The sequence below is a fragment of the Cryptomeria japonica genome, chromosome 2 (genome assembly GCF_030272615.1).
Source record: "Cryptomeria japonica chromosome 2, Sugi_1.0, whole genome shotgun sequence".
Taxonomy (NCBI): Eukaryota; Viridiplantae; Streptophyta; class Pinopsida; order Cupressales; family Cupressaceae; genus Cryptomeria; species Cryptomeria japonica.
In genome coordinates, this window is record NC_081406.1 from 275616678 (window position 1) to 275641807 (window position 25130).

A 25130-nucleotide genomic window follows, 5' to 3' on the forward strand; every position below is an offset into this window, starting at 1 on the left:
AGAACGTAAAATGCACAAACATCATGAATGCAATATGAATATCCTACATGAGTGTGTGCATATACACCGGGTACCATCATGTATATTGTTGCCAAATGGCTAGGACACCTCTACCTCAACCGAGTTCTTGTCTTCGACGGTACCTGCACTCACTTGCACTTAGATTCACATCAGTAGGTCAGTACCATAAATCATAGTCAAAGTATATGCAAGATTAAACTCATAACCATAACATGATAATTAACATCATTTCCATTTGCATTTGAAATTAACTATCTAATTTACCAATCACACACACATAAATAACTACTTAATCAAACTCATAAGATGATGTCCAATAGTCTCATCAAATATAAAAGAAAAGTAAAGGTAGCAAAGATGGAGATGTGACAAAAATAGCACTTATTGGATCAACCAAATAACAAATTATGCACACGCAATCAAAACAAACAAACAACAAATAAATAATCAAACAAACCTACAACAAACATATACAAATGATGGAATATCCAACACAAATGAGAAGGATAGTGATTAAAATTAGCACTCTATAAGCTTTGGAGAATATCATCATGGGATTCTTGAAGCATAGTAGAATTCCTAGAAGTATTTGGTTTGAATGAAGACAGGAAAATTGAGACGATGAATCGTATTTCAAAGTATTTGATGCTAAAAGCTTAACTCAAAGATTCTTTAAATGTGTGCATGTCTCTAAAAATGGAAAGCTATTAGGGTGCATGCTATTCTTTATGATTGGAAGTAATCCCTCAAGAGACATGATTTGTAATTCGTCAACATTAGAATGGCATTTGGGTTTGCCACAAAAAGACTGAAATCAAATGTCATAATCATTGATAGGTTCATTGCTTCTTTACATGCATCTGGTAAGGTCTTAGGTAATTCATATTCAATCCCATGTTATAGGAAAATATTAGAAGAATGTGGTAGCAAGTTCATCAGGGTAATGCATGAAATTTGGTAGTAATGAATAAAATAGTTGAATGGCATAGTTTTTAGGGTTTGTGGAAACAACTTAGCTAAGACCTTGTCATCATAAGCAAAGTCAATACAAGCTGTTGTGAAAGATTAAATGTGAACGCTTGGGTTTCCTTTTTATTTTTTTAATTCTAGGAGCCAAAAATCCTATAGGAAATGGATATGTAATAATCTTAGAAGATATAGGCATGCAATCGAGAGGATTATATGCACTATGCATTTGTATCCTTCTTTTTATCCTTGATTTTCTTTGTTAGATTTGCCTATTCTTGCACTAGTGTACCCAAGAGTGGTTGTAGGAGTATGGGAAATGATAAAGGAGGTAAATTGGGGTTGTGATATAAGAGACATGGTTGGATTCATTGTGAGAGGTATTGGTCATGTGTTGAGATTGAGAAATATTATGGGCTGTATGAGTGTGGTGGAACAATAGTGGTTATGGGTGTGGTAAAATTACATATGTGTTTGAATGCTAGAAGGAATGGAAGCACTAGTGGAGATGATAAGAGGAGCTTATCGATGGGGTAAGCCATATTAGGGACTAAAGCCAATTGTAATTGTGCCCCGCAATTTGTTAGCTCAAATTCCAATATTATTTTTGCATTCTACTCAATTCTATTCTTTTTGATCACCAAATTCCCAAAACCGGTAAAGTGAGAGCATATAGAGTAATAGCGAAGATAGAGGAAAATTAATTAAAAAGTAATGGTGGCAAGCCAACCAACTTAGGATTCAAAATTGAGGGAATGAAGCACTAGTGGAGGTGATAGGAGTAGTGTAAGCATGGGGTAAAGCCATTTTAGGGAACAAAGCCAATTGTAATAACCCCCTCCCATAGGGCGTTAGCTCAAATCCCAATAATTTTTTTTCAATCAACTCAGTTCTGCTTTTTTTGATCACCCAATTTCCGGAATAAGCAAGGTGAGATTATATGGATTAAGAACTAGGATAGAGGAAAATTAATTGAGTAGTGTTGAGGTGTTAGTTGCAAGCTGATCAACTTAGAATTTAAAATAATCATAGAATTGCTCTAGCTAAACTGGTTGATAGTGAATGCAAACAAAGTTACATCAATATCAGAATGGTGGATTAACACACTTGATTCTAGTTGATGCTATTTAAGGTGGAGAATTATAGAAAATAAAATGGGATGCGGCAGTACTACCATCCAAGGATCTGTTACAACGAAAGAACAATTATTGGCAGTACAACCTTCTTGTATTACAATGAGAAAAGATTACAAACAATTATTTTTTGTTGACAATTACATTGAAACATTTTGTCAAATGTTTATCTATCATTCTTTATTTGAGCATATTTTGTCAAATATTAGCAAGCAAATTGAAACACAAAAAATATTTATCCGGATTGAGCTATAATTTATGATCAAGTGCTGTAGTTGGGGTAAATCGTTTTATATACTACTTCCTTGCTGCTGTTGGACTGTGATATGCTGATTAAAATTTGATATAAACTCAAATCTGCATGATGTCTTTATACTCAAAGCCTGATCTGCACACTTGTAACATTAAAATCTACATTTTAGAAGTTGGTGCTGCTCAATTGATTTCTGAAGCAGCCCTTAACACCTTTAATGATCAGTTCTAAGCTGAAATAACTTGAAATACTGATTTTTGCACTCTCAATGTAAGCCATTCCCAAGTACTCTGTCTATCTTATCCAGATGGGGTTTATGGGAACAAAAAATTGTCATTCAAGAGGCTTCAGTGGTCGAAAGCCTTGCTAATTCATTGGGACACTTTAATTTTCAGTGCCAAGGTCCTGGGCAACCGAATGTGGAAATTTGTTCTGATCATGTTACTGATCCGTCTCAATGTGCAGCTTATCAATATGTTAACATTCTTCAGAAAACTGATAGTTGTGAGGTGGAAGTTAACACTGTTCCATAAAAGGCCCATTCTTCCTCACAATCCCTTATTCTCACCAAATCCCGTAGGGAAAGTCAGAACACTCATATGCTTCAAGGTATGTCCGAGTCTCAGTTGATAGGGATGCAAGCTCTCTTTTCTAAAGTATTGGCATTCATGTATGATTGGGGAAGGGTCTCTCGAGGCTCACAGGATTTCATCAGCTCCTTAAATTTTAACCAGTTCTGGTCTGAATCCTGCAAGGCCTTCATGCCTTTTACTATTTCTCTATCTCAACCCGTGAATAAGAGGTTAAGGGCTTTAACCATCTCATCAGTAGATTTAGATAATCAGAAAACGCTCAGTCCAGCAAGGGTATCTACATCCTCTTTGAAATCACAAGAGTTGGATAGTATAGTACAAAAGTTGATGTATCAAGACGGGCCGGTTAACATTAGCCCCTATCTACCTCCTTTAACATTGTCTAAGCCTCTCAATTCAATGGAGAAATCTAAAGAGGAGCTAGAAAGCATGGCTGCGGAGTTACTCTCTTCTGTAGCTTCCCAATTGTTTGACAAAATTGCAGAAGAAGAGTTTTTTGATAAGAGCACAACTTCTGAGGTGCATTTGCTTGATAGATTAGCCGAGGAAAAGCTTGCTTGAACATCCTAATCACAACACGGTAGCTGCTGTAAGAGTTCTTCAAGAGCCCACTTCCCCGAGGCAGGTCAGTGTGATGAGCTTGGAGGAAAGTGAGAGGTTCGATGTAAATTCATTTGACCTATTGGGAATTGATAAACCCTTTCATGACAACAACATTGTGCTGTCAGAAGCTGATCTGAATGGCTTGGATCAGAATGTAACATCTACATGTTCAGATGATCAGATTCAGTTAGATTTTGACTATTCCCAAACATTATCTATTTCACAAACACCTTCTATTTGTATGTCAGAGAAGAAAACCCCCAATCCAAGAGGGAGAAAATCTAAAAGTACTAAAGCCAAGGGTAGGTACACAAACCACTATTGAGGAGAAATTCTCATCTGTTAAAAGAATGACGAGGAGAACAAAGTGTTCTCCTTGTCAGAAATGAGGATCATTTCTGGGAATGTCAGAGGCATTAATGCCTCTGACAAGAGACATAGAGTCAAGCAACAACTTGATTCCTCCCAAGCAAATATTATACTTCTTCAAGAAACTAAACTATCTCAGGATTCCTTTCAAAAAACAGTAGACAAATGGTCACTTTGGAAGTCGGTTCATGTGCAGGGAGTAGGGGCCTTTGGTGGTCTTACAGTATTATGGAATCCCAAGTCAATTAAGGGACAAGTTATAAAGCAAGATACGAATTGGCAGCTGTTACAGTTGCAAAATTTTGACTTATCTTTTAACATACTGAATGTTTATGGGCCAACCTCTACTCAAGATAAAAAAACAAACTTTAGACGGTACTCACCTCGGTTATTCAGGAAGTAGCTGATCAAAACATCATTATAGGGGGTGATTTTAATGCTATATTTTCTTTAACTGAAAAGAAAGGTGGTATCTGTCCTCCCATCAAAACCATGGAAGATTTTACTACATTTATATCTGATAATGATGTAATAGATGTTGTTCCACATAATGGTGCCTTCACTTGGACAAATAGGAGGGTAGGTTTTCTCCAAATAGCAGAAAGGCTGGATAGATTCTTCATCTCACAGTGCTGGAAGGTTCAAGATTTTAGCATCCAATCTGAAATATTACCATTCTCTGGCTCTGACCACTTCCCTATCATCCTAAATGTTACTAATTCATCATCACTATCAGGACATAAGCATAAGCCTTCCTTCAAGTTTGAAAAAATGTGGTTCCGCCATCCTCATTTTCATCTCTTATTGAGGCAATGGTGGGTCAGTTCTCCATTCATCAGAGGCACAAAGATGTTCCAGTTTTCTAAAAAAATGCAGCATGTTAAAGCTCAGATTAAGGTATGGAATATACATGTTTTCAAAAAAAATTTCCTCACAAAAAAAGCTGGTAGAAAAACAGCTTTCTGACCTTAATGAGCAGACCATCAGCCATGGGTTGGATTCAACCACTTTTGAGAAACAAAAACAATTGCAAGGGTAATGGGAAGAGCTTTGCAGAAGGGAAGAGGAATATTGGAGGCAGAAATCACGTGAATTATGGCTAAAAGAAGGGGATAAGAACACTAAGTATTTCCATATGTCAGCTAAACAAAAAAGAGCAACAAGTACTATCTTTTCCATTCATGATTCTACAAATGGCAATGTCATTTCAGAGGCACAGGGTATCCAAAATGAGGGTGTAAAGTTCTTTAGTAGTCTTCTTGCCCCTCTCCCCTCCCCACCTCCTCTTGTTGATCAGGAAAATGAACTTTTGGATGCTATTCCCTCCTTGATTACTCCCCAAGATAATCAAATGCTTACGGCCCCTTTCACTATGGTGGATATTCAAAGGGTAGTTTTTTGGTTGTCCCCAGATAAGGCTCCAAGCCCCAATAGCTTTTCGGCTCTATTTTTTCAAAAATGTTGGGATGTGATCTGTTTTGATCTTCTGGCAGCATTGGAAGAGTCGAGAAAAAGTGCACCAGTGTTAAAAATTTTCAATACCACAAATATTGTCATCATTCTAAAGATCAAGGAACCCAAATCATTTGCTGATTTTAGACCTATTTCATTGTGTAACACGATGTATAAGATTTTCTCCTAAGCTATCTATTTGAGACTTCAGCATCTCATCTCTAAAATTATATCTCCTGAGTAGGGTGGTTTTGTGCCTGGGAGGGAGACGATGAAAAAGGCTTTAGTTGCACATGAAGTTTTGCACTCCATAGATGTGAACCAGTCACCTTCATTTGTGATAAAATTGGATATGATGAAAGCATATGACAAGCTTAATTGGTCTTTCCTTTTCAAAGTGTTCAGGAAATTTGGGTTTGCTGATAAGTGGTGTAAATGGGTTAAAGCTTGTATTTCAGGTGCTTTCTTTTCAGTCATTATCAATGGTGTTCCAACTGGCTTCTTTGCATCCTCTTAAGGTGTTAGACAGGGCAATCCGATGTCCCCTTTCTTATTCATTATAATGGCAGACGCTTTTAGCAGGATAATTAAACTTCAGAATGAGCAAGGGCTTTGGCAAGGGGCACACTTAGTGGGAACTACCATATCAGTCACACACTCTTTGTTTGCAGATGATACCCTACTCTTTGGTAAATCAAATGTCCAAGAAGCCAAACAGATCAAGCAGACTCTAGATTTGTACACAGCTGTTTCATGCCAAAGAATTAATTCTCAAAAGTCTAAGGTATACATTCTCAATACAAATGGGATTATCTCTAAGAAAATAGTTCAAATGCTAGGCTTCTTGTTGGAAGAACTACCTTCTACTTATCTTGGTATTCCTTTCTTTATTGGCTCTAATAAAATTAATTATTGGAAATCCATTATTGAAAGAATTAGGAGCAGAATTTCAGCATGGAAGGTCAGGTGGCTCTCACTCTCAGGTAGGATTTTGCTTATCAAATCTGTTCTCTCTGCCATTTCAAACTACTATATTTGAGTTCTCAAAACCCCAAGCTCGGTTGTCAAACAGATTCAAAAATTGGTTAGAGAGTTTTTATGGAAAGGTAATTTGTCCGAAGAAAAGAAAATTCCATTGGTTTCCCTAAATGTCATAGCTTTGAATAAAGAGGTTGGAGGTGTTGGATTACATGATCTATCAAAAAGGAATAAGGCTTTTGGAGGAAAGCTCATTTGGCAAATGTATTGTAAACCTTACACTAAATGGTGCAAGATCATGCAAGAAAAGTATCTAGACTATGGATCCGATTAGAGTTACATCCATTCTTGATCCTCCCAAGGGGTTAGCTATTTGGAATTTTATGCTGTCTTCTAGAGAGGTAGTTACTAACTATATCTCGTGGGAAGTACATAATGGTGAATGGGCACTTTTCTGGGAAGACTCTTGGAATGGGGGCTGCCTCCCTTAAATAAAACTATTTGTCTTCTTCAAGATATCCCGAATATCATTAATTGTTGGGGGTCTAGGCTCATTGATTATGTTTCTGCAGTAGAACTACACTTAGGTAAAGTAATATGGAAGGATCCCTCCTATTTACCTATTAGTAGTGAAAATCAAGTTTGTCTTAAATCCATCTTTGCAAACAAGGTTGCTTATATGTCACAAGAAGAGGATAGATTGTTTTGGGCTCCTTCTAGGGATGGAATATATTCAATTAAAGGAGGCTATAAAGCTCTTCAACAAAGGGACAACCTTCAGTTAAAGATCAGAGCCTTTTCATTATGCGGGAACAGCTCAGTGTTACCCAAAGCGGGCTGTTTTGCTTGGTTGGCCTTGACAAAGAGGATATTGACTAGTGATAAGTTGGAAAAACTTCATATTTCTCAACCATTTCATTGTGTTTTGTGTAATGAAGAGTTCAAAACAATTGATCATTTGTTTCGGAAGTGTTCATTTGCTCAATAATGTTGGTTTCATATTATGAACAAACTAAACTTGGTGATGCCACTCCCTAATACTCTATGGGGCTTATTTCAATCTTGGCCAATCCTATTTTCTTCATCACTTTTCGCATGTATTTGGAAATGTACTCCAGCTACAATCATATGGTCTATTTGGTGGCAAAGAAATAAACACATATTCAAGAAAGTTATTACCCCATTGGGCAAAATATTTGAAGCAATTGAAAAGTCTATTTCAGAAATGGTTAATGCGTATGTTCAGAATAATGCAAAGTGCAACCCTTTTTTCTCGCATTGGGATGCCTACATTGTTAAACATTGGGAAACCATCTCTATTCCTCCCCCATCTGTTTTTCCCAAACATTCAATGCAGCCAGTCGACAGATCTAGTGTTAAGTGGCAGCCTCCACTAGCAGGGTTTCTAAAGCTAAATTTCGATGGTTCATCTAGATTCCAGAGGTAATCCAGGCGACTCGGGAATTGGTGTGTGCATCAAAGACTACTTGGGTGAAGTGAAGGCTTTTAAAGCTTCTCCCATCCCCCCAGGTACAAACAACATGGCTGAAGCTCAAGCGCTGCTTATGGGGTTGATCTTAGCAAAGAAGTTGAGAACCTCCACAATTCACATTGAGGGTGATTCATCTTTAATTGTTAATGTGTGCATTAACAAACAATCCTCTAATTGGATCATTGCTTACATTTTGAAACAAAATTGGTCTCTACTGGACTCTTTTGATGAGGTTTGCATCTCCCATACATATAGGGAGGTTAATAAGTTAGCAGATTCTCTTGCTAACATGGGCTGTAACAAATTAGACCTCGACTCAATGGCATCTGGACATATTATTACACAATTTCCATTGCTGGCAGAAATTAATCTTTTGGAAAAGGTGTGTACTTTGATAAAACCCATCCAGTTATCCTCATGTTGCGAAGTACTTTTTGAAGCAAGCCACATCATTCTTGGAGCACTCTGTTTATGGTGTTCTCAATTGTATGTTGCCACCCGTACTCCAAATGATCTCATCCCATCATTTAAATGAGTCTCAAAAAGATTACGGGTTTATCTCTTGCTTCCACATGTGCGATTTAATAGCATATACCAAACTCAAAATGTTAGGCCTCTGCAGCAAGTGGTAAGAACTTTCGGTTGTGCTTTTGATTCGGAGTTAAGGAGCAAAGCTTTTTCTCATGGTCATGCACTACTAGCTTTTATGGGCCATGAACACGTTATTTCCCCTCCATTGTCGGTTAGGAGCGTTTCAGTCGATAGGGCTTGGGACCCACCTCTGCATTTGCCCTAAATGATAATCTCATGCCTCATGTAAACCCTTCCCCTGTTGCTTCCTCCGCATGGGATACTTTGCGGGCTGTCATTCATTCCTCTTCGCAGGGTGAGGGAGACAATGTTGTCGTAAACCCACATGCTACTCGGGTGCTGTCTTAGGAAACTGCTGATGAAACTCAACCTATGGAGGAATGAGCGTCCTCTTCTAAAAATAGATGCCAATTTTTGACTGCGCTATCCCAATTTTGATGGTCATCGAAAAACAATTCTTTTGTGGTCTGCTAAACGATAGTATAATGATTACCCTATTTTGATCTCGACAGTCTCGGATCCCAGTATTCGCCTGGTTCTTCTTCGAGAATCTGGGTTTGTTTATTTTGTTTAGCGACTGCTTCATTACCTTTCAAGGTTGGATTTGGCAGGTGGCCGGATGTAGTTTATCTTCTCTGGTGATAGATCTTGATAAATTTATTAAGATGTTAGATCTTTTAAGGGTAATGCGATCATGTTTATGAGCTGTAATTTTGAGCTAAGTATGGTTGCAGCTGGCAAAATTGATGTATTTTTGGATGCAGTTAACAATATTCATGTAATTGTAGTCTACGGCTGTGATCTTGGTGGCCCAATTTTGGCTTCCTATCTCATGTAATAGGGCCAAATGGTTTTATTATTTTAGGCTTTTAGGGTGTCTAGTCTTTAGGTTTGGTTTGGTCTCTCTTGTAAATTGTACTCTCTGGGCGAGGAATGGAGGTTTTCTTGCTGATTCTTTCCTCCAGGAGCCCTTGAACCAGTTTATTATTATTATTATTAATATTATATAATAGTGGCTTGCCACTTTCGCTTTAAAAAAAAAAAAATATAATGTCTTTTTTGAAAACTCTCCTCATTTTAATAACTTTTTAAGAGGCTTTTTACTAAAATTGTTTTTTGGTTGCATTTTTGGAAAAAACACTTCTTAAATTCTTGATGTTTTTCAAAAAAAGCAATTTTTTCCTGAATAAAATAGCATGAAGTGTCCTTTGACCACTTTTCAACACCTTGACCATAGCGACACTTTATCTGCACACTATAATTACCTTTTTAAATAATTAAATATAAGTTATTAGTTAATTTTACTTTTTTGACAACTTAAATATTTTATTATTTAATTAAATTTCCTCTTTAAACCTTCTCAAGGTCTTATGAAAAATATTAAAATAGGTCAATTTAACTATCCTATTAAAACTACCAATTCTTCAAGTGCTTAACTCTAGTCTACAAAAGTTGGCACTATCCAAGGATGATGGACCTCTCCAAGAAGTTTGGACTTTGGAGTGCTCCCAGAATGTTAGATTTATAGAAGGAACCATTTTGGATTAATATTTTTAACTTAGATTTTTGTTTTATATAATAAATTTTATGTTCAATGTCATTAGATTCCACGATCCATTAATCTATCTGTATAATGCTTCTGGATTTGATTGTGAGTTTTTTTACATCAACGTTTCGGATCACACTCTGTGATCCATCATCAAGGTGATAGAGGGCACCAGGAGAAAAATGATGGATCACAGTGTGATCCAAAACGTTGATGCAAAAAAACTCACACGATCAAATCCAGAAGAATTATACAGATAAATTTTATGTTGTAAGGAGCTTGTGAGATCTTTGCCTTGCATTTATTTTATAAATTTATTTCTCTTTGTTTTAATATTTCTTTACTCTTTGGTTGCTATTTAAGAAAACATGGATTCCTGCCGAGGGTTTGGCTAACCTGAAGTTCACGGTTTGGGTGATAGTAGCAACTTTAGTGTCTATAAGTTATAGCAATTTTGCACTGTCACAGCTAGCTAGCTATGAACATATTGAGTTTTCAGATATACTAGAGATAATAAGGAAATATTTTGAACTATTGCAATTTTTCAATATTGGAACAAAGAAAGTTCTACATAATTTTCCTGCCTTATCAAATCTGATAATAACACCATCTTGGATTTTTCAAATCTGATATCAAAATCATAGTTGAACTACTCGTGACTCGACTCGACTCGCCAAGCCCCTGAGAAAAAAACTTGGCAATGTAAAAACACGCTTAATTTTAATAAAAAATGCATTTTTTTTGCAAAATTTAATGAGAAGATGCATCCAATGAGTCAATAAATGATAACACAAAAGAAACAAGTTGATTCTAGATATATTTAAATGCACAGTGTCTACAAAATCACATCCTCGTGAGGAATGCTGATGGCTGGAAGCAAAATAGTAAATAGTTTTTGTAAAACCAAAAGTAAATACATCATTACAAATTACAATTACAACTTCCTCTTCCCAGCTCTAGCTAAAACTATTTACTATTCCTCTTCCTCTTCCCAGTGGAGATCTTCCCAGTTCTGAGGGTGAGAAAAAGAGGGGTAGAGAGATAGGTCTAGATCTTGGTGGAGATCTACAAACGCGCAATATTTGAAATTTCATCATTCATACTGATAGTTTCAAACTTTCAACTCTAAAATGTATAATACCAAGATTTCTTCAATGCTAATTATGTTGTTATGTGGAGCCTAATCAGACTCGGAGGTTAAATTTTCCCTACTTCCATCAGCGCAATTTCCCCCTATATTTTTCGACGGGGGTTTGGGGGCAGCGCCCCCAAGTTGGGGTCAAGGGGCATCGCCCCGCGAGGCCAAAAATACTTTTATTATTTTATAAAGGCGCCGGGTGTTATAAAGTATAAGAAAGGAAAAAGACATATTGAAATGCTACTTATACTTAAATGTTATATTTCATGTGGATATTCTGATGAAGAGAATGAAACTGACCTGAAAAAACAAAAATTGATAATTTTTTGACATGTTTGGGCCTCTTTTTTAGTCTAGCCGAGTTTTTTAAAGAAACTCACCGAGTTTTTGCCAAAAACTCGGCTATTACTTGGCGAGTTTTTGAAACTCGCCGAGTACTCTGCGAGTGTGCCATCTATGATCAAAATCATCTTGGATTCTTTTGCATGAATTGTATCTTAGGTGCTACATTACAATTTGTGGGAATGCACAAAAATATGAAATATAGTTAATCAGTTTGGTCACAACTCACAAGTATGTTTGACAATACAGTTTAGCCTGAGTAAAATATGTTCTCTTCACATTTTTTAATTTTGAAGGCTATGAAGATTTTTGATACTGAAATTGAAATCCTACAGATGTTCTCCTTTTTTAATGTGGCTATGAAATTATATCTATCTTTGATAATGATATTATTATTGTAACCTTGATTGCTGGCCTTGCAGGTTATCCATTTCTCATCTTTATTGGAGGAAGAAAACTGTTGGGAATCAGTCTTGCTATATTGTTGTGCTTGACATTCTTTAAAAAGGGTAATCATATGTTCTAGTAGGTCATTTTCTGAATGTTCGCTTTGCTTGAATTCATTAACATGTTTACTGTAGTTATGGAAGAATATTTTTTCAATTTATTATTTTGCCTAGAAGGTTAATTTTGTACTATACGAGATTAGTGTGAGGGATGCCTGTTCTGCTACAGTCGTATTCTTTTATTAGTTCAATCTTAACACTATTTATGGACTTGACATATTTTGCAGGGTTCAAGCCTCACTTAAATGCTCCAGTTGCTGAGACTTATCAGTTTTTTAAGCCACTAATTGCAAGATTTACTTCAGTTGGCCCTATAAAAACTTTTAACTCTACCTCTGCTACTGAGAAGGCTATTTCTAGCATGTTAGAGGATAAAAATCAGAGAGAGAAGGATATTGAGTATGATTATTCTGCTGCTAATAAGGTTATACCTAGAAACTCAGAGAATAAAGATCAAAGAGAAAGTATTTCTGAGACTACTGAAACTGAGGTCAGCCATGTGTCAGGTCTATTTCGTACACCACATTAAAATATAATACAATGCTGCTTCTTTATGATCTATAACAGTGGGTAAAGCTTACCATCTTAAGTTCAAATTGTTAGAAGATTGAACTATTTTATTAACATGACATGATTACTGCTAATTTAGCATTGTTTATGTCCTCCAGTCAAGATTTGGTATTTTTATCGTTCTTTCACAAAATGGCAATTGTCTATAGAAGCAATGCAGCTATAAGCTGGTTCTTAGTTTTAGTAACTACTAATTTCTATTTCCAAATAGCTACTGGAGCACTGGAGGACAAATGTTTTACAAGTTTTATTGGTTTACTGTTATCATGACCTGAGTCTGTGACATGCTTCAAATGTCTTAACAGTATTTAAATTTTTGTTAGAAAAATTGTCATTTAGCTTTTAATACGACAAGTATGGGCCTTCTACAATATTAGTTTGTGAGTAGAGTTTTATCTATTTGATCATTCAATATTTGCCTCACAAGTGAAATATGGTATGTTCCATGACGATTCCAGGATGAGATGATAGGGAATTGTTTATATATCAATTCATTTTTTACAAGTTCAACTATACGGAAGAGCTCTCTGGAAGTTGAATGGTTATCCTCCATTTTTGCTTCTTGGAGCTTCTTCGTTCGCAATAGGTTTCTCAGATTAGTACTCTTCGTCACAATTAGATTCATTTGCTCTCATGGTTTGTCTTTTTCAGATCTCTGTGTTCTGATGTTTGTTTGTCTTTTGCTCTACCATTCTTTGGTGTTCCTTGGTCTCTTTTGTTGCCTCCATTGATTTATTTTTGTGTTCTTATCATGTTCTGATTTTTTTTGAATTTGAATTGTCAATTTAAATTTCTCCCTCCCTGCCCTGTACGCTTTGTTTGTCAGTTGAGGGCATCCTTATTCCTGATGGTGGTGGTATTGTGCAGTGTGCAGGTGATATTTGCTTATTTATTGTGGGCGTTAATTCCCCATCCAATTTCCTACGCTTTCTCGGGGCAATTGGATGATGGACTACCTAGGTAATGGTAGGAGTCAAAGAACTCACAAGTGAACTCCTTGTGCCAGAATTTGATGAAAAGTTAGACTCTCCGAGGGTGCAAACTAAGTTGTCATACAGGGATGCTTTGAAATCAGATTCGGCGGGCGAGGTGTTGCTTGTTTCTGATGCCTTCGTAAAAGATAATGTAGGACTATTGGGGCTTGGGGCAGCTATTGTGGGAGTAGGAGGCCTCATCAGTGGAGGAGACTATAGACCAGAAATAGATGGTAAGATGCCTTCTCCTAGGTTTTTCTCTTTTTCCTAACATGGATATGCATCAAGCTCTCAAGTTTGAGGAAACTAGATTGAGAAATATTGGTATATTCTTTGTTTGTTTGAACTCTAACTTTATACCTTTGAGGAAGTTTTTTGATGATTGAATATCAAGTGCTTGGGGGAAACAATGGGGATTCATGTGTCGATTTGCAAGATGCTCTAGAAGGGGTTGTTCGTGATCTTCTTCAGAAGCCATGGTACACAAGAACGTGTGATTAAAAAGGAATTTTGGAACCTGGGTCACTCTATGTTTAGGGCTATTCTATGGTTGTTGGAGGATAAAATTGAGGATGTGGTAGTGTTGATGTGTGTTTTATGCACTACAAACACAAAACATAATACCAAAGTATTTTACCCTCCCTTGAACAAAATCACGTCAGATGCTAAATATCTGATCAACTAAGATGATTCCAAGGTTTCTACGGTCAGTTCTTGACATGTGGGTAACTAAATGGCTTGATGTGATACGCTGTTTCACTTGGGGACTTCGTAATTATTCAAATTTGGAAATCTTTTCAAGGATTTGGAATTGGAATAGGTTATGCCGATGACTTAGGATTTTGCAATTGAGCTGCTAATCTAACAAGGATTCTAAAAAAAAGGACAAAAGGAATAGGGTTTAGGAATTCTATTCTAAATCCTAGAATGCAGGAGGCAATGAACAATTCGTTGGAATCCTACTAGGCAAGGTCTCACCATCAATAAACAATTTGACACAAGCTTAGTACAATCCTCTAAGGTAAACCTCATAGATGTTTATATTATCACCATTAAACATTAATACCATCAAGGCAATGCATACAAACAAACGTACAATAATTGAAGTTAAGTTCAATAAAATTCTAGTTGACCACACAAGGCAAACTTACAATCAGCAAGAAGCTAGTGGTATGGATTAAATGGATTCCACACAAATGCATTCAACAACTCTTTCATTCAATCTAATATACTTGAAACAAATTCTAATCTAACTTGGAGGCAACGAGAACCACAAATGCATACAACACTTAAACAAAATCACCAAACTTCAATGATTATATTCAAATCTGTAGCATGTAGACGACAATTCTTAAAACTCTCTCTTACAAATGAAAGGCAATGGGGTTTATATAGAGCCTCAAAAGAAATGAATGGCCAAGATTCATTTAGAATCAAGGGCCAAGATCATACCAACACAACCCGAAAGTTGCCCTAATTAGGGTTTACATCAAAAAAGGAATCACCAACATGTGATCCAATGGAATGATGCCTAATCATCAAATAGGGAATCTTCTTGAAGATTCCAACTTGCATTCCTCTCTCTAGAAGCATATTCCAAGAATTTGGCCAAAACTGAATCTAATTCCTCCATGGATATGATGGGCAAAGCTTCCTGCTGCGCATCAATCACATCCAACGCATCCTAACAAGCATCCAAAACATTCTCCCAATCTTGCATAAGTTTTTGCGAACTATGGACATGGATTAGCAGGGAAACCAAATCATCAATTTGATTCTTCTTCAAAGATTCCAACCGGCTGAAGTACATGAACTTCATCTTTTCTCTCAATTCCTATAAGTGTAGATTGTTGGAAGCATTGACATCTACACCTAACAATTTTTCAATGGATGTAAGGATTTTGGATTGAATCTCCTAAATCAATCCTTCCATCTCTGCACAATCTTTCCTCGCATGCTCATAAGTAGATTTTCACATGGCCAATGAACAATACCAACCTTGGAAATCATAGATATCTCCCTCATGCACAACTCCCTCATGGATCAAAGTGGGCATCAAAATTCTCTTCGACACCCTAAGGTGGGGAATGGTCTTCTCCTGTATAGGTTGGAAATTGTCCCAAACTCCTTCCAAATATTGTATCCTGAATGCGAGCATTGACATCCTGTCAAATGCCTATACAAACTAAGTTAGGAAATCATCCGCCTGCTTTGTCACATCTTCAATCCACTTCCCAAATTCTGCATGTGTATTCCTTGCTGCCTCATGGTCAAAGTGGAATCCACGATCAACTGTGATAGGAAAGACAAAAGTGGGATCTTCACGCCTCATTCTTGCAATATATTCCTTAAGCTTCGTGTTCTCTTCCTTATGCATATATTTCTTCTCTATCTCCCTATCCAATCTTGCATTGATTGCCCAGATTGTATCATTGAGTTCCTGGAACTCCTGTGTCTTTGTAGTTCGTCCAAGGGCAACCGAGGTAATCCGATAATCCATGGGAGTAGTCACATCTCTGGTTACATCACCCATTGGGGTAGCGACTTGTGCAATTCGCACACCTGTTTCATCTTTAGCTATATTGGAAAATATCTTAGCCTTCTTTGGTTCTTTTTCCTTATCATTCCTGGCTAAATAGTTATCAATGTCATCAATGGGTTGTGTCCCTATAGTCTTCTTTCTTTTCTCCAAGCTTTGCAGCAACCAATCAGGAATGGTGGAAGTCTCCATCTCATCATTAAGACACATCTCTTGATCAAGTCGTCTCAATGTTGAGATAACATCACCATCTTTCTCCTTGTCCTTGGTCAAATCGTAAACATTATTGCTTAAACTAACCTCCAACTGGACAGTGGGAGATCTTGGCTGCTCTTCATCTTCATGCCGTGGTGTCGATGTTGTTGTGACATGTAACTCTTGAATATTCTTCGGTAAAATCACTGTATTGGAGCGTTGTTCAAACTCTTTGCTCTTTTCTGGCACATCTATCTCCTTCACTGATGAGGAACTAAGGGGAGATAAAGGAGTGCTAGGTTTATGTTTCTTCTTCGACTGCTGACTAACTGTCCTCGTCCCCTTCATCTTGAATTCTCCAGGCATACCTTCCTTCGTTTAGAAGCATGACTCTCCTTGTCTGCATGTATCCTTGCATCGCTAATTGTTCTTTGATCATCTTCAAGAGAGGACTCCTCTTGTCCCATTTTCTCATAAGTGAAGGCAATGCCCATATCTATCAATTGGTTCATATACTTGTCTACCCATTCCCTAGAGAAATCAATAACATCTCTCATAAGCACATTCAAATCCACCACCTCTGGGTGGGACCAACTAGGCAAAAGGATAGGTTTATTTACTTCATTTTCATACTGTGGATGAGTATGATCATTATCATCAACTATCTGATCTCGAATGGAGAAAAGTTCACATTTCCTTATGAAATCAATCGACCTTTTGGACCACATCCTCTTCCTTACTGTTTGTTCATCCATGAGATTAGCACATTAATCCTTAATGTCAACCTTATGTATGAATCTTTCTCCCTTGATCCTTTCAATGTTCTTATGCGGATCAAATCTATCTCTGCTCTTGTAACTTCCAAGGTGATAGAATGCAATCTCATCAACCACCGAACTAGCTGCACTGGCAATGTGGCACACCTCCAAAGTCTTTCCTATTGCAATAGGGAAAGTTATCCCTGTTCTGTGTTTCTCCTTCTGGATGAAATCAAATTCCAAAAGTTGTCTCACCACCTCAAGTAGGATCATCTTATCAGTTGGATACCTAGGAAGTTTGTAAGGTGTGGATTTGAATCCTTGAATCCATAGGTATGTGAAGGTGGGAAACTGTATGCACCACGATCCATATTTCTCTATTAGCTCCGTTATCGCCTTGGACAACCTTTTGTGGATCCCGCCTTGCAACATTCTTGTAATGTACATGGTGAAAGCATCATTCATCCTCCTGTAGTCTTCAATTCTATTCATATGAAGTTGTATCGTCTTGGTCCATTCTCGACTTCGCCTTTGCATATCAATCTCTTATAGGTAACAAATCTTGCAAGAATGTATACAAGATAGGAAGTCATGCCGAATGACCTAGTCTGTTCCACATTCCTCAACTGAAAATGCAGATTGTCACTTATAATCTTGGCCCAATTGACCATTGTTCCTCTTATACAATCTTGGATAAAATAAAACATCCATCCTTCAAACAAGGCACCATGTAGCATCCCCATCACTTGATTGAGCAAGAATATTAGGTCGCTATATTCATCCTTGAAATTTGTACACATAAGTCTCTTAGGTGCCTTGGAATGATGAGGCCTTGGTTCAATCATCCATTCCTTGTTTACAATTGTCTTACACGCATCCACCTTCATTTTATATTTTGCTTCATACTCATGCTTTGTTCTTTCTTTCATATCTTCACTCTAGGGAATTCCAAATACTTGCGCAATTGCATCTTCAGCGAGGTAGATAAGAGTTGCTCCTTTGGGAGATCGGATCATTCTGGAAATTGGATCATAATGCCTTGCACACTCCAGAACAAGCTCATTGCACTGTATGGATTGAGGAAACCAAATGACGTGATATACGCCACTCTTCATGATATTGGCGGAAAGGGGAGAAGGAAGCTGGTTCTTCATTCCAAACATTCTCTGGTGCATCCGCTCCATATTCAAGAATTCCATGTTCGTATCTGTGATTACCTTCCATTGGAAGGACCATTGGGAATACGGATAGAATTCCTCTTGAACTATCTTCAATTGATCTTTCCTCGCACCGATTCCAGATTTAGACATGGCACCAGTATGAAACTCGAAGTTAATATCATGGAAAATTATCCGAATAACCTATTTTCAGAATTGTATAAGTTCTGATTTCTTATGATTTAGACAATTCTAGGAACTAAAATCAAGAATTTTATCCATATTCGTCATGAATTCTGAAAATAGGATGGAAATGTGACAAAAATAGGGACTAAAGCCCTCATAAAATCCTTAGTTTCAGACTTGTGTAAGGTTTGATTTCAAAACAAAGTCTGAAGACAAAATTGATATACTCATAAAAATGTCAAAATTAGCATCCAGAAGTATACCACAAATCTGAAAATGCTTGGAAAAGGGTACGAAAGGTCTGATTTTTCACTTTCCAATGTCTGAAGACACCCTTCCAAGGTCAACAATGGCTGCCCAAAGTCTGAAGACAATCTGCAACTTTCATAAATCAGTCATTTGGAGAGGTTGCAGCCATAGGAAATGTTCATATTTAACAAATTTTACCTTCCCAAGATGAAAATTGGCCAAATCTGGGTAAAACAAGTGGCTGGTAAAAGTGAATAAATTTGAAGACAAATCTGGAAATGGTGTTTCAGACATACACTAGCAATGGAATCTTCACCAAATACCCTTTAAACTCATTAAAAGTGGTGCATAAGTGAAATTGCCCAAGTATGGAGATGGCTGGAAATGAAAATCAGTCTGAAGACAATCTGCAACTATGGAGTTTCAGACTTACACCAGAAATGGTGTACTCAGAAAATGCTCAGAAAACACTCCAAAAGACCCCCCAAACAAAATCGCCTAGGTGTGGATCTGCTGGAAGTGAAAAAATGAGGCCTGGAAATGAAGTTTTCAGCCAACAATGGAGTCAAGACAACTTCCAGCTATGGTGTAGATTCTGATCTGAGTGCAATGACAGCCTCTTAACATCAATGAAGCTCAGCAATATCACCAAAAATCGCCCCCAAAGTCTGAAGTAATCAGCCACCAAGTAAAATCGTGGCTTTCCCAATCATGGCGCCACCTCAAGTTCGCAGAAAATGTGGCTTAATCAGCCACTAATATTTGTTGTAGCTCCCTCTAATGGCAACATGCAGGTCTGATTGGGCAAACAAACTCTTCAAATCTGCAACTTAGCTCACAAATGGTGTAAAAAATGACACTTAGACAAAATTGCCCAGCTGGAACCTCTAACTTGCCTCCAATCTGCCACTTGACTATCACAATCAACACTTATAATATTATTTTAATGCTGGGCTGGTCTATTTAAACTAGTTTTTACCTTGTCAATTCACCACACAAGCAATGTGGGATAAAACTTTGCCTACGAAAATCGATTTGCCTTAAGAAAATATTTTAATCATTAAATGATCATTGCAAATCATTAAATATTTGTTGTTGATTCTTAAATAATTGTTTACAAGGCAAAAACATTAAATTCCAACCACATTTGCATTAAATTTAATTCACTTTCATCAAATTTGAGCCAATTGGGGAAAATCGCCCCATGTCTGGATACAAATCTATATGAAAATTCATCACAAATCACCTCAATTGCCTCTTGGGGAAAATCGACCCCCATTTGGATAATTATCTAGATCAAAAATCTCTTCATTTTGCTCATTAAGTCCAAAATTCACCTTTTGGGGAAAATTGATCCCCATCTAGATGATTATCCAGATAAAAAATCATCATAACACACACTTGGGGGAAATTCGCCACACATCAGGACAATTATCCGCACTAAAATCCATCAAACTTGCTCATCAACTAACTTGGGGAAAATCGACCTTCATCAAGATAGTCAATTTCATCCGCATGAAAGTTCATAGAAATTCCAGGGGAAAAACGTGGGTCATCAAGATAATTTCCAAGACTTAGACAAAACCTGGGCTCCCTGGTGAAAAAACGTGGTACATTAGGACAAATGTTAGGAAAGTTGGGGAAAAATGCCCTCAATCAGGATTTTAAGTGGGGGAAAATCATGGGTCATCGGAAATTTGCTCAAAAACTTGGGGAAAAACACCCCTCATCAGGATTTTTGATCCTTAGACTTCAATTTAATGGATTTCCATTAGGAATTTGATGATTTCCACACTCAAAAACACCTAGAAATGTCAAATTTCATCATTACGCATTGGGATTTAGTCAAATTTATCAAAATTTGAGCGAGAAAATAAGGATTTCATTGAGATGAAGTGCAATTTTGACTTGAGTTACCTCCTAGGAGTAAGTAAATAACCCCTAAAGGACCTCTTGACACTCGGGCACAAAAATATCACTGACTTGAACACATTTAATTCAATTACGCTAAGAAATCCAGACTTGGACAAAATTGAGATCACCTAGACATTTTAACATTTTACTTCCTCTTTATTCTATTCAAAATTTACAAACCCTAATAGCACTTAGGCATGATCATATCAAAACTCGAGACTCGGGCACTTGAAAGCTCAAAATTGCCACCTATTGCCAAAACCCTAAACTAACAAGACACGGAAAGCAGGAAAGAGGGGGTCCCCGTTTGCAATGGGGTGATGTGTGAAAATTTCACAATAGGTAGCTAAATTCTCTAGAAGATGGCTTGAAATAGAAAATGTACCTCCCTAGCTTTGGAAGTTTATTTTGCGTATTCTAAAACCTTTGGGGAATGTTTTGCAAATTGAGGAGTCAAGGGTCACCTTTTCTCATTTGAATGCCAAATTTCTAATTTTATTGCTCCGCATGTTGATATTCTTGAAATTATCTCTGTTCAATTGGAAAATAAAAAGCAGTGTCTTGTGATATTGAATTTCCTGGTACTTTGAAGTCTTGTTTATTCTGTAAAAGGATTGGTCATTTAAGGAATTTAAGCCCAACTCTGATGACAAGGGTAAAGTCAATCCCTTTCATTTTGAAAACCCTATTGCAGACAGTGGTGAAAAGTTGTCTGATATTGAAATGGAAGTCCGTGAATCTGGAGATGTCATTAGTAATATTGCATCTCCTAATGATATTACCTAAGTTACCAGTTTGGGTTTGGGTACAAGAACCCGGTACATGGGTATGTGCTAATTTTTTTGCCCTTGGGTATGTGGATTCAGGTTCGAATATATATATATATATATATATATATATATATATATGTATGTATGTATGTATGTATGTATGTATGTATGTATGTACGTTGATAGTATAAAATTAAAATACAGTTGATAGTATAATATGTCATTGATGAATGCCAAATGCCAATTGATAGTTCCAAATTGAATTGGAAGATGGAACAATGTAAAGTGGAAGAAGAAAAACAGCAAAGGGCAGTTGGAATGCTTGGCGTGAAATATACAGAATTATAAAATTAAATACAGTTGATAGTATAATACGTCATTGATCAATGTCAAATGCCAATTGATAGTTCAGAATTGAATTGGAAGATGGAACAATGTAGAATGGAAGAAGAAAAAGGCAGTTGGAATGCTTGGGGTGAACCTTGGGCAAACCCAGTTTGGGTGTGCTGACCAGAACTGGCGAAACCGGTAACACAAGATACTACTGATGAAAAGTCAGAGCTTTCTCTGTATGACCCATTATTTCATGGGGATATAGTGGTTATCAAAGCTAAGGACTCATCTATTGCAAGTAATATAATGAAAACCCTAATTTTTTTGGACTTTTTTGCCAATTAATGACAATAAAACCAAGCAAATGATGCAAGCTGTTTTTTGCTGTCATAAAAATTCTGATATTGAGATTCAATGTTTATTCAATTACTGTTACAAATTTCTTGGAAGATAGATATTGAAATATGAAACCCAAATGAAATACCTCCAAAAACAGAAATCACTATGATTGTTATGGGTCTGAATATGGGCAATAGACTTGCTATTGCAAGGTGGACAGCCATGAACATTGCTCAGCTAGCCACCCAACTTCAATACAACACACCTACTATGCACCCTTGAGGTTTTCACACCTGAAACTTCATCCGAAACAGCATCAAACTCTCCCAAATAGTGACAAAACAGGTCTGCAACATTTTTTCTAACATACCCAACAACATCTAGGCATCGGAAGAGGGCAACCAGCAGCCATGAAATTCTCAAAACTCTTGAAAACACCTTTTTTCCCAACCTGAAAGTGCTTGCAAATGCCACTTGAGTGCTAAGCACCAACAAAGGACTGAAAATTGGTCACAAACCCTTGGTGCTTAGCCCTATAGAAAACTCCTAGGCAAGGAGGACCCTTGTCGATGGTATGGCTGTATCAATAAATTGTTGTCTGCTGCAAACAGTCTGGAAAAAAAACTCCTAACTGAGTTGCCCAACCTTGAAGAGGATAACCCAAGTTGTTTTTAGTGATTTCAATCCTGTATCTGACAATTGTCAACTTAAAATGGTGGTATGGCCAGCAAAAAAGTTCTAAAAACAATCTCAAAAAACACAAGCAAAATCTCAACATATATCAGCAAACCTCAAAGTCTCTAAAGTAAACAACAAACTCCATTGAAGCTCCAATGTGATTTCTGAAGTAAAACGCCCATAAGCTAGCTAGGGAGGATTTTTCACCATTGAAATCAACAAACTCAAGAGGGTTTCGCCCTTAGGGTTTATGAGAAGAACAAAAATTCTGTCCAAAATGTAGAAGCAAATAAAATTCATCAACCCAAACAATGAGCCCTCAACCTCCTTTAACACTTTTTGAAGAAATAAAATGATACCTTTTTCCTTATTTGCTCCAAAATTCCTTTCATAAAATGAATAATTAACTTTATGGAGCACTTTTCACCTTTTTGAGGAATAATATTGTTTTCTCATGAATAAAGTTCCTTTTCCAAGGCTTTATTAGAAATAACTTTTCAACACCTTAAAATGAGCTATTACACTTCGTTGTCCCTTTTAATATTACCAACATTAGACAACTAAGTGAAATGTTAATCAAATAACTCAACAATATATCCAAGTTGTTGAAAGCACCCAAATGATTCAACTTTGCAATTTTGATCATACTAGAGTGATACTGAAGAATAGGGATGATGATTGGATGCAATCGAGCAACTTCCTAAAAATAGCTTGCTCCTTTAAAAAGTTTGGAGAGCACCCAAAAGGTCGGAAATCAATTCCAAAAGCATCAAAGGGCTTCATCTAACCAATTGAACTTAAATCCAAGAACAATTGCTTTGCAAGATTGATCAAATGCTTCTTGTAGAAAGTGGAGTTCTCTCTAACTAACTAGCTAGCTTCCAAAATACTTGGAAATTGACAAAGTGCCAAAAGGGGAAATTACACTCTTCCCTCCCCAAAGATTGCTTCTCCTCAAGCAATTCCAAGTCATACACTAATTGATCTCAGATTAAACCCTATGTGATTCCGGGATCCCAAATCAATTTGAGGAACTGCCTTCTCCATGATTCCACTACTCCACTCTTATACAATCATCAGCTGCAAATTTGTTACACCATGAAGCAATTCCACCAATAATAAATATATTCTTGGATTCCAAATTTTCATATCACCATCTAATTCCAAATTTGTTATACATGGAAGTTGGAAGGAAGATCATCGCTTCTCAAATTACCATCGACGATCACTTATCTTCTTTTCAAGTGGCTGATACAAATGATGACAGCAATGTTAAATCTGAAAATTAGATACATAGCTATCCCAAGAATGCTTCTGCTGTCATAAACTGATAACACCTCATTAATACTCAACCTCCAAGTGCAATTAAGACAGTCCCGTTCACACAAATTCATGCAATCAGCTGCAATCATCAATGTAACATTTTAAAATCTGAAGTGCAGCAATATGAAATGATTGAAACAACCATAAGTCACCAATGTGGAAGTTATAAACATCTGAATCATGACTAGAAACTCTCCCACAATTTGTAATGCCCCACCAAGGAATCCCCGAGGAAACAAGCCAAGAAAACTTCGAATAATTTTTGTTTCTGAAACATTCCAGATAAACTAAACAACTACAATGCCAAAGATATGACACAACATGTCGCTCTTGCACCACAACATGCACCAAAGTGTCGCAAGGGAAACTATGACACACAAGAACACTAGAACAAGACCACACCTTTGCACAAGCAAGGTGACGACAATGGTAGACTAACAATGGAATCGCTCGCCACGAAGAATGATAGAAAAGCAAGGAAGAGGAAGGACGACTCCTCGGTGGCGATCGACACATATCCCAATTGCATCCTCTCACTAAACGACAACAGAATGGGATGAAGGAATCATCAACTTCCAATTTACATCACACTAGGTTGACAAACATGAGCCCAAACTCCATCGCCACATGGAAGAGACCACTAGCTCCAATGCGAACCTATGACATCTTGTTGCAATTCGACAATGCACAAAGAAAAGATTGAAGTCCCTCGGCACCAACCAACTACAAGGGAAGGCTTAGGACACCTTAGGCAAGATCCATCATGGGTTTCGACACTTACAAGACATCACAAGAGGCTACAAGACCTCACGTGGAAAACTAGGTTTTCTCCTTAATACTAGGTGCGACAATTGACTTCCTGTGGACATGAACACGCACACACAAAATGATGCACCCTGACAAGACATCACAAGAGGCTACAAGACCTTTCTCGACAAACTAGGCTTTCTCCTCGATACTAGGTACGACAATGGACTTCTTGTGCTGCGGACATGAACACGCTTATGCAAAACGATGCAATCAACACCCCTAACATTCACTAACAACACACTTGGACCACCTCAAAGGTTCCCTTGACTCTCGAAGCCTTAACGACAACTTCATCGCACATAAACTACCCAATTGGGGCTCCAGAAACCCTGTTGAACAAGACCATTGGAGA

General features: G+C 37.2%; 1 protein-coding gene across 3 annotated transcripts in view; it reads left to right on the forward strand.

Moving 5' to 3' along the window:
- Positions 1 to 25130, forward strand: part of LOC131030497 (uncharacterized) — a 136442-nt gene that overhangs the window by 54494 nt on the left and 56818 nt on the right. For 2 of the 3 annotated variants that reach the window (XM_057961344.2, XM_057961342.2), the window contains exons 2-3: positions 11900 to 11986; positions 12211 to 12489. In XM_057961344.2, coding sequence (XP_057817327.2) covers positions 11900 to 11986; positions 12211 to 12489 — 366 coding nt within the window. Of the gene's footprint in view, positions 1 to 11899; positions 11987 to 12210; positions 12490 to 13501; positions 13761 to 25130 lie in introns of those variants that run through there. The other variant, XM_057961345.2, reaches the window with a different exon arrangement.